This window comes from Neophocaena asiaeorientalis, unplaced genomic scaffold (assembly GCF_003031525.2).
Source record: "Neophocaena asiaeorientalis asiaeorientalis breed wild unplaced genomic scaffold, Neophocaena_asiaeorientalis_V1.1 scaffold184, whole genome shotgun sequence".
NCBI lineage: Eukaryota > Metazoa > Chordata > Mammalia > Artiodactyla > Phocoenidae > Neophocaena > Neophocaena asiaeorientalis.
In genome coordinates, this window is record NW_020185325.1 from 7575641 (window position 1) to 7586475 (window position 10835).

The 10835-nt window shown below is 36.3% G+C and overlaps 1 protein-coding gene across 1 annotated transcript in view; it reads left to right on the forward strand.

Moving 5' to 3' along the window:
• ADGRV1 (adhesion G protein-coupled receptor V1) overlaps positions 1-10835 on the forward strand; it is a 510622-nt gene that overhangs the window by 44463 nt on the left and 455324 nt on the right. The window contains exon 21 of the mRNA XM_024734350.1: positions 427-800. Coding sequence (XP_024590118.1) covers positions 427-800 — 374 coding nt within the window. The remainder of the gene's footprint in view (positions 1-426; positions 801-10835) is intronic.

Consider the following 10835-nt stretch of genomic DNA (forward strand, 5'->3'; position numbering starts at 1 on the left):
TTCCAAAAAAAATTTTTTTAAAAAATTCTCTTTTTTTTTTTTTTTTTTTTTTTTTTTTTAAATTTTATTTATTTATTTTTGGCTGCGTTGGGTCTTCGTTTCTGTCCGAGGGCTTTCTCTAGTTGTGGCAAGCGGGGGCCACTCTTCATCGCGGTGCGCGGGCCTCTCACTATCACGGCCTCTCTTGTTGCGGAGCACAGGCTCCAGATGCGCAGGCTCAGTAGTTGTGGCTCACGGGCCCAGTTGCTCTGCGGCATGTGGGATCTTCCCAGACCGGGGCTCGAACCCGTGTCCCCTGCATTGGCAGGCAGGTTCTCAACCACTGCGCCACCAGGGAAGCCCTCGCTTCACTTTCTGAATCACACTTGTAATTTAGGACAGGATAGTTGTGGTTATTGTAGCATTTAAACCCATTTCTAATTTCAGGTCCAGGAACACTGAGAATTGGGGCAGGAGTGAATGGCAATGACAGATTTACAGGTCTGATGCAGGATGTGAGGGCCTATGAGCAGAAATTGACCCTTGAAGAAATTTACGAACTTCATGCCATGCCAGCAAAGAGTGATTTACACCCTGTTTCTGGATATCTGGAATTCAGACAGGGAGAAACTAACAAATCATTCATTGTTTCTGCAAGAGATGACAATGAAGAGGAAGGAGAAGAATTATTCATTCTTAAACTAGTCTCTGTATGTGGAGGAGCTCGCATTTCTGAAGAGAATACTACAGCAAGATTGGTAATACAAAAAAGTGACAATGCCAATGGCTTGTTTGGTTTCACAGGAGCCTGTATTCCAGAGGTAAGTAGTGAGTCTGGTGAATTTCAGGGTTAGTTCGTGGATTTGTTCGGGAGTGGGCTTTCTTTCATTTGTTAAGATTGCCTGAGTATTGACGCTAGGCCCAGAAGTATGCTATAGCCAGCGGTGCAAATGTAAATTATAAGGTCTTTTCTCTTATAAGTTCACAGTTTGAATCAGAAGCTTAATAAGCTGAGAGAAGTAGTAATAAGTTAGCAAATGAAACTTTAGCACTTATCTTTAAAGTTAATGCATTTCACAGAATGCATAATTGTACTCCACGTGGAATTTACGTTTTGGCTACTGTGTAAGTAAATGAAAGAATATGTATTGAAAGCTTCTATGAATAATTGTAATTGAGACTTTATTAAAATATGATTTTTTGAGGGTTTTTTCCCCACATACGAAACGTTCTTAAGTAGTTACAGTGTTCTTCCATGTTGGATGTAAATGCCTTTCTTATCACCCATCTTGGCCAGCTTAATTCATTAGGCAGTTTTACTGCCCTTATCAGTCCTTTCCAAGCTTTCAAGGATTCGTAATCATCTTGGTTTCCTGTTCAGTAATGTGAGATCTTATGAAACCGCTTCACAGGTGTTCTGTGTGAAGCAACAGCTCAGTGTCCATGAAAGGATGCCAACGAACAAGAGAGGCTTTCCTTTTGCAAGTTGATTCTTGTAGGTTTAGAGGGGTGCATATGTAAATTGAAGCAATTAAGAAAAACATGAATGGGTAGAGCTTGAAAAAAATATCTAGGTCATAGGGCTCATTGTATCAATAGCTCAAATTGGGGTGCCTGGCTCTCTGGAGTGTTTTATTGCCCCTCTTATTCTTTGGTTTGGTGACAATCATAAGAGATCTTCAATAAGTGTTCTTTTTCTATACCAGTAATAGAATATCCTAGACAGGGAGGACAAATGTCATACAAATCTATGACTTAAAAGAGAAATATGTTTATCTATAATGATAATACTTTTAGATACTTAGTTGTCAAAGAACTTTACATGTTAGTTTTTTATGCACCTTTCCGACAATTCATAATGTAGCTGCAACAAATATTAATTATTACCTTCTCCACTTTGTAGGGTTAGAAACGGCAGCTTAGAGACCTGAGAAAATAACTAACCCTAGTTGAATTAAATGAGATAGGATCAAATACCTGATTCAAAGTGTGGCAATTACTAGTACTTAATAAATACTAATTTTCTCCCCCTGCCTTCTTTTGTTTGTAAGATACATCCGGAAGAACTGGAATTTGAACTTATGTCTTGTGAATTCTAACCTGTTGTCTTTCCCCCATGTATGTTTGATATCATCATCTCTATTTTTAAAAAGACGAAGTGACTTCCATCAGGTTGTGAGAACCATTCTGTGCCATCTAAAATCAGCTTCCCTTCATATCACTTCATGACCTGGCATCTGCCTATGGCTCTGACTTCTTGTGTAATTCTCCTCTTTGGTCAGTATGTTTCAGTCAGACTTTTCTTGTTTCAGTTCCAATCTCAGGGCATCAGCACTTCCTAGCCTTTCAATCTGGAACACTCTTATTCCACATCCTCAGAATTAGTCATTCAAGTCTCAGCTCCAGAGACATCTACTCAGTAAAGACTTTTTAATTTAAAGTAATCCTCCCACTTCTCCTAACTGGTCACTCTCCATCCCTTCACCTAGTTTTACTTTTTTTTTTGTAGCATTGATCACACGCTTCAATTCCGTATGTTATTAATAAGTCTGCTTATATACTGGCTATCCCTTTCTACCACAAAGGTGAAAGAGTTTTATTATTGTTCATTATTGTATCTCTAGGACCTAGCATGGCACATAGTAGGTACTCAATAAATCTTTGTTGAACTTGTGAATGTATTTTAATATCAAGACATGAAAAGGCTCATAGTTCAAATAACAAACACAACCAGATTCAGCTAAGCTGCATAAACAGCCAAACTGAAAAACAAAACAAAACAATACATAAGTTTTTAAAACCTGCCTAAAATGAGTAGTTTTTGAGTGTTTCTCTGACTTTCTGGGCCATTATAGTAAGTCTTCAGTGCTGGCTTATCTCACAATTCGCATTGATAGATTGTGTTGGTGTTGGTTTAGTTCCACCTAGGTATTCCACCTTTGTTCCCAGATATTTCAGAATTTGAACAGGGCCAGTCAACCTTTGATTGCAGAAGGGAACTTCCTTATAGGAGCCACAGCATCTATAGTTGTATAACTGCTGGAAAGAAAAAGAAAACTTGACTGGTTATTCTCCAAGCCCACCTGAGAGAGAAATAGAATACATCTATACTGGAAAGAGTAAAGTTTAGATGGTTAATATAGGGAAAGTGTTGTGTCTGAAAGATCAGATATTGGAATTTGATTGTCAGGAAGATTACAGAATTTTCATTCTTGAAAGTCTTAAGAATTGAAGTATAAAACTTTCATCTTGGTGTGATATGAAGACGGGAGTGATATGAAATATTTTTGTCGTGATGACCATCATCAATATTTATTGATTGCTTACTGAAGTCATTCTCAAAGTGTAGTGCAAGGACCCCTAGGGGTTCCTGAGATCTTTCAGGAGTTCTGCAAAAGTCAAACCTAATTTTATAAAATGCTATGATGGCTTTTTCATTTTATTGACATTTGCACTGCAAAAGCAGCGGTTGCCGAAACTGCTAGCTGCTAGTGCCTTTGTATGAATTAAGGCAGTGGCACAAAACTGTACCAGTTGTCATTGTTTTATTTATCACCACATACCTGTAGTTTAAAAGGTGAATATTTCACTTGAGTATCTTTGATGAAACAGTACAAAACATTAATTTGATAAAATTTCTACCCTTGAATACCCACCTTTTTAACATTCCGTATTGTGAAATGAGAAGCACAAATAAAGCACTTCTGCTGCATTAACAAAACATGATAGTTGTGAAGAAAAGCGTTTGTGCAGATACTGAGTTCTGAGCTGAACTGGCTGCTCTTTTCATGGAGCACCATTTTTACTTGAAAAATGACCAACAAAGTTTGGTTATTCAGACTTGGGTATCTGGCAGGCATTTTCTTGGAAATGAATGAAGTGAGTCAGTGACTACCTGGAAAACAACTGATAGTATTTGTTGCCAGTGATAATAATTTGAGCTTTCAAACAAAAATTAGGGTTGTTGGGACATTTTACCTGCCAAAGTGAGCTTGATGGTTTCCCAATACTTAAAGACTTTTCAGATAAGATTGATAGTGATATTAGCAAGTGTGATTTACTTATTTTGTATAATGAAATACATCAACATTTGGAAGATCTGTATAACTCAGTGAACCAATATTCTCCAGATAATTCACGTGTATTGTTAGAAAATAATGCATGGGTAAAGACTGATTTAAAGTGCAAGGTAGACCAATGGATTTTAATGTCTTAGAGTATGATTCCACATTGCAACTAAACTACCACTTGTCAAATTTTGGTATAATATTGAGGAAGAATACCCACAGCTGTCTGAAAACACTATTGTAATCCTCTTCCTTTTCCAGTTATATATCTATGTAAGGCTGGATAGTCTTCATATACTTCAACCAAAATAACAAATAGCAACACACAAATTGATTACAAATGGAGATATGGGAATCTAGCTGTCTTCTATTAAGCTAGACTTTGAAGAGAATTGCAAAAATGTAAAAACAATGCCTCCATCATTATTTTTTTGTTTTAGAGAATATAGTTAGTTTTCATAAAATATGTTGCTTATGTTAACGTGAGTTTATTATTGCTATTTAAAATGAGTTAGTATATCAATATTTAATTTTTTTTTCAATTTTCATTCATAAAATGGTAACTATCAGCAGATTTCACCAACATAAGCAAGAAACTCCTTGCGGTTCTCAGTCATTTTTATGAGAGCTCAGGAGTCCTGAAACTAAAATATTTGAGAACTGGTGGTTTATACCTGGAATTATCTTGAGTTTAAATTTTATGGTTATTTGCTTCATTTTCAGAAATAAAAACCACTGTCACTTCCATAGATTCTTCTGCATTGTGATGTTTCAGTGACATTGAAAAGTTAACTTTTTTCTTATTCCTCCAAAAATGCTGAAGCCAATAGGGATCGTTTAAAGACTTCTCTCTGAATTATATTATGCTTTTACATTTTTCATAGATTCATATGACATAAAGTAATATTAAGGTTAAAATGAAAGCATAATAAGATCTTAAACAAATAATGAAAATATGTGGAATATGACATAGTCTACTTGTTGGCATATTGAAAGAGATGAGATTATTTTGTGATTTGTTTCCTCCTAACCAGGTACACTGTGTCCTGGCAAATAGCAGGTGCTTAATAAATTTAATTGAAAGAATGAACAAATGTGGTTTAGAGCCCTCGTGGGCTCTAAATAATTCTTTGGATTCCTAGTGGGCTCCGTATTGAACAGATGGCTGATTTTTGTTGGACGTATTGCCTAGTACTCACATTATCATGTTGCCTTCCTGTGTTATTCTTTGTACTTAACAATGTTATTTTCTCTCCACCTTATTTTCGCACTGTTTTTTTAATGTCCTGCAGTCTTGTATATCACATAATTATAAAGTTGCTTTTCCTAATGATTCATAGAATTTGCTAGTCTTATTTTACTTTTACAACTAATATTTGGATTATGTTTTATATTTATAAACTCATGGCTTAAGAATAAATTTAGAGATATTTTGAGAGGATCTTTGTAAAAACGAGAATATTATTTAACTTGGACTGTGTTTGTTTTTATGTGCCTGCCCTATGTTATGTGAATAGATTCCTTTAGATATAAGTGATATTGATATAATCTGATATCCCAGATCATCAGCCAAGCATGAAACAAAATAAAAAATTAATTGGTTGTGTAATTGTTTAGCTTTAATCTTCTATCTCAATAGAGAGAGCCAAATTCATGTCTTAGAATAGTATATTATGTTTTCTAAGAAAATGTATTTCAAAAACTCTTCTCATTGTTAACCTTTATAATTACTTTTCTGATGATCTGAAGATGTGTCAAGTTCCTGATTCAAAAGAGAAAACAGTAGCGGCTGCTACTGTTTCTTGTGAAAAACTGAGTGATGATGGTTCTGATGATTATTACTTGATGTTATGCCCCTTCATATATACTGGCCTGTACTTTTGCTTGATTTATTATTCTAAAGTCAATTAGATGGGGGCTTCCCTGGTGGCACAGTGGTTAAGAATCTGCCTGCCAATACAGGAGACACTGGTTTGAGCCCTGGTCTGGGAAGATCCCACATGCCGCAGAGCAACGAAGCCCGTGCACACAACCACTTAGCCTACACTCTAGAGCCTGCGAGCCACAACTACTGAAGCCCACGGGCCTAGAGCCCATACTCTGCAAAGAGAGAAGCCACCGCAGTGAGAAGCCCGCACACCACAACAAAGAGTAGCCCCGGCTTGCCACAACTAGAGAAATCCTGAGCACAGCAACGAAGACCCAACGCAGCCAAAAATAAATAAATAAATACATAAGTAAAGTCAATTAGGTGAATTTCTTTTAAATTTTTTTTTTTTTTTTTTTTTTTTTTTTTTTTTGTGGTATGCAGGCCTTTCACTGTTCTAGCCTCTCCCGTTTGCGGAGCACAGGCTTCGAACGCGCAGGCTCAGCAGCCATGGCTCACGGGCCTAGCCACTCCGCGGCATGTGGGATCTTCCTGGACCGGGGCACGAACCCATGTCCCCTGCATCGGCAGGTGGATTCTCAACCACTGCGCCACCAGGGAAGCCCTCTTTTAAATTTTTTGATCAGTCTTTTTAAATATAGAGCAGTTAAACCGTTTCCATTTTTTTCTTTTCTTTTTTGACATTTTTAGTTTTTTTTTGAATTTTATTTTAGTTTTTTATACAGCAGGTTTTTGTTAGTCATCCATTTTATACACATCATTGTATACATGTCAATCCCAATCTCCCTATTCATCACACCACCACCCCTACCACCCACTGCTTTACCCCCTTGGTGTCCATACGTTTGTTCCCTACATCTGTGTCTCAATTTCTGCCCTGCAAACCAGTTCATCTGTACCAGTTTTCTAGGTTCCACATATATGCATTAATATACAATATTTGTTTTTCTCATTCTGACTTACTTCACTCTGCATGACAGTCTCTAGATTCATCCATGTCTCTACAAATGACCCAATATTGTTCCTTTTTATGGCTGAGTAATATTCCATTGTATATATTTACCACATCTTCTTTATCCGTTCATCTGTTGATGGGCATTTAGGTTGCTTCCATCACCTGGCTATTGTAAATAGTGCTGCAATGAGCATTGGAGTGCATGTGTCTTTTTTAATTATGGTTTTCTCTGGGTATATGCCCAGTAGTGAGATTGCTGGGTCATATGGTAATTCTATTTTTAGTTTTTTAAGGAATCTCCATACTGTTCGCCACAGTGGCTGTATCAATTTACATTCCCACCAATATTAGTTTTTTTCCCTCAAGACTGCTTTGGCTATTCAGGGTCTTTGTGTCTCCATACAAATTTTAAGATTTTTGGTTCTACTTGTGTAAAAAATGCCATTGGTAATTTGATAAAAATTGCATTGAATCTGTAGATTGCTTTGGGTACTATAGTCATTTTCACAATATTGATCCTTCCAATCCAAGAACATGGTATATCTCTCCATCTGTTGGTATCATCTTCAGTTTCTTTCATCACTGTCTTTTGTGCATACAGGTCTTTTGTCTCCCTAGGTAGGTTTATTCCTAGGTATTTTAGTCTTTTTTTCTATTTCATTTATTTCTGCTCTTATCTTACTGATTTCTTTCCTTCTGCTAACTTTGGATTTTGTTTGTTCTTCTTTCTCTAGTTCCTTTAGGTGTAAGATTAGATTATTTATTTGAGATTTTTCTTGTTTCTTGAGGTAGGCTTGTATAGCTATAAACTTACCTCTTAGATCTGCTTTTGCTGCATCCTATAGGTTTTGGATTGTTGTGTTTTCATTGTCGTTTGTCTCTAGGTATTTTTTGATTTCCTCTTTGATTTCTTCAGTGATCTCTTGGGTATTTAGGAAGTAGTGCTTAGCCTCCACGTGTTTGTGTTTTTTACATTTTTCCCCCTTAGTTCATTTCGAATCTCATAGTGTTGTGGTCAGAAAAGATGCTTGATATGATTTCAATTTTCTTAAATTTACTGAGGCTTGATTTGTGACCCAAGATGTGATCTGTCCTGGAGAATGTTCCATGCACACTTGAGAAGAAAGTGTAATCTGCTGGTTTTGGATGGAGTGTCCTATAAATATCAATTAAATCTATCTGGTCTGTTGTGTCATTTAAAGCTTGTGTTTCCTTATTAATTTTCTGTTTGGATGATGTATCCATTGGTGTAAGTGAGGTGTTAAAGTCCCCCACTATTATTGTATTACTGTTGATTTCCCCACTATTATTGTATTACTTTTGATTTCTTTTTGAGCTGTTAGCAGTTGCCTTATGTATTGAGGTGCTCCTGCTTGGGTGCATATATATTTATAATTGTTATATCTTCTTCTTGGGTTGATCCCTTGATCATTATGTAGTGTTCTTCCTTGCCTCTTGTAACATTCTTTATTTAAAGTTTATTTTATCTGATATGAGTATTGCTACTCCAGCTTTCTTTTGATTCCATTTGCATGGAATGTCTTTTTCCATCCCCGCACTTTCAAACCATCCCTAGGTTTGAAGTGGGTGTCTTGTAGACCGCATATATATGGGTCTTGTTTTTGTATCCAATCAGTGAGCCTGTGTTTTTTGGTGGGTACATTTAATCCATTCGCGTTTAAGGTAATTATCGATATGTATGTTCGTGTGACCATTTTGTTAATTGTTTTGGGTTTGTTTTTGTAGGTCCTTTTCTTCTCTTGTGTTTCGCACTTAGAGAAGTTTCTTTAGCATTTGTTGTAGAGCTGGTTTGTTGGTGCTAAATTTTCTTAGCTTTTGCTTATCTGTAAAGCTTTTGATTTCTCCATCGAATCTGAATGAGATTCTTGCTGGGTAGAGTAATCTTGGTTGTAGCCGCTGCAGTGAGAAGCCCGCACACTGCAACAAAGAGTAGCCCCGGCTCACCTCAACTAAAGAAAGCCTGCACGCAGCAACGAAGACCCAACACAGCCAAAGATAGATAAATAAGTAAATAAATAAATAATGTCAATTAGGTGAATATTTTGATAGTAGAAAAGATCTTTTAATTATTTATTCTCCATTTCTTAATCCCCTTCTTGTATTGCTAATTCTATCCTCTGGTCTGTTATTTCCCAAAGTGCTGTGTGTGGATGGCCTTAGTTGGAAATATCTAATGCATTTTCCTGGATACCATTCCTGAATCAAGATCCCATTTCTGAGTCGGAATCTCTATTGGGGGATGGGATGGGAGGCAAAAAGCTGAAATTTAAAAATCTTTTACAATGGAAAATATCATACATACAGAATAATAGAAAAAGTAGGAGTCACCCCAGTGACCCATCACCTAGCTTCAACATTTATTAGCCTTTTGCCAGTCTTGTGTCTTATTTTTTGGCTGAAATAATTTTTAAAGCAAATGTCATGCATTATGTCATTTCTCTGTAAATTCATAAGTATGAAAGGTGGATTTTTACCAGGCATCCTATGTCATTTTTTTTAATGGATGCTTGGCTCTTGAAGTTTCTTTCCTTGTTAAAATTTTACAGAGTTTACTTTATTGTGTAAATTATTAATTCATTAAAATTTCTATGCGATTCTGATATATAGCACACGTCTGCACATATTTGTATTGAATATGGGTAGTCTTTTTTTCTCTTCTTTTTCAAACTGAAAATAGTTAGTAGGTGATAGATTTTAATGAAGGCTTTACTAAATGAAAGTGTGGTTAGATAACTTTTCCCCATGTGATTCCTGCGAGCAAAATGCTTAGTCCTGTATGCTGCATGGTAATGTCATTGACTTGATAAAAAGCTATAAGAAAACATCACACTCCTTAGTGTGTCTTTGGATCTAATTAATCTATGTCTCTTGCTGAAAGGGAAAGGCTGAATACTCATATGTTCGGATTAACGATTTATTAATTTAACTCATTCAATATAGTCATTCTGATTAAAATTTGGGGTGGGAAAATGGAGCAAATATGTCCCCACTCTGATAGGAATCTAAATACATGGGAATTGGCTTTTTTTACATATGCAAGCATATAAGTTTCTTGATAAAATAAGGGAATGTTTTTATGTGGCATTTTTTGTTACTGTGTTTGTGTGTCTGTATTTTAAGGGGAAGAAATATAAGATTTGTGTAGCACTTACTATTTTACTAGGTACCATGTAAAGCACTTATTTAACCTCCACCAAAATCCATGAGACATTGTGATCTTCACTTTAAGAAGAGATCACTGAGACAGAGGACTTTTGGTAAGTGGTGGAGTGAAACAGTCAAACAGGACTGTTTGACCTTAAAGCCATGCTGTTTCCACCACACATGTGTTTGTATACCATTCAGCTATGATGAAAATGCTGATGTAAATGTCTAAGTGGAAATTAAATTAGTTGCTGTATTGAGCACCTGTGTCTTTGCTGCTTCCTCTTCTCTCCAGCCTCTTAGGGTTGGAGGGCCCCACCTTCAGAACAGTTAATTCTGCCGTAACATGATAGATGTGTTCCTAAAAATCACCACACTGTACCAAATCACATAGTGAAAAACACAAGAACTTATGGGAAAGATGAGTTAGGCGAACGCTATCCAAAAATTTGTTTAGTGATATATAAAAAGAAAGGTAGGGACCTAATAAAAAATAGGTTTACACAATAAGTGTTTAATTCTTAAGTATGATAATAAATATGGCATATACCTTGAAAAAACCTTAAGTTTGCTTGTAGAAGTGGACATCAGAGGAGTGTAGCTTGCATGCTACTGTGAAGTGATGGAAGGAGGTTTATTCGAAATCAGAGGGAACGTTGCCACATTCACTGCAGATAAATGTGGCTGGTGACACATGCGTTGAACTGAGGTAACTGGTAGATGTTTGGAGTATGTGTGTGTGTGTGTGTGTGTGTGTGTGTGTGTGTGTGTGTGTGTGTGT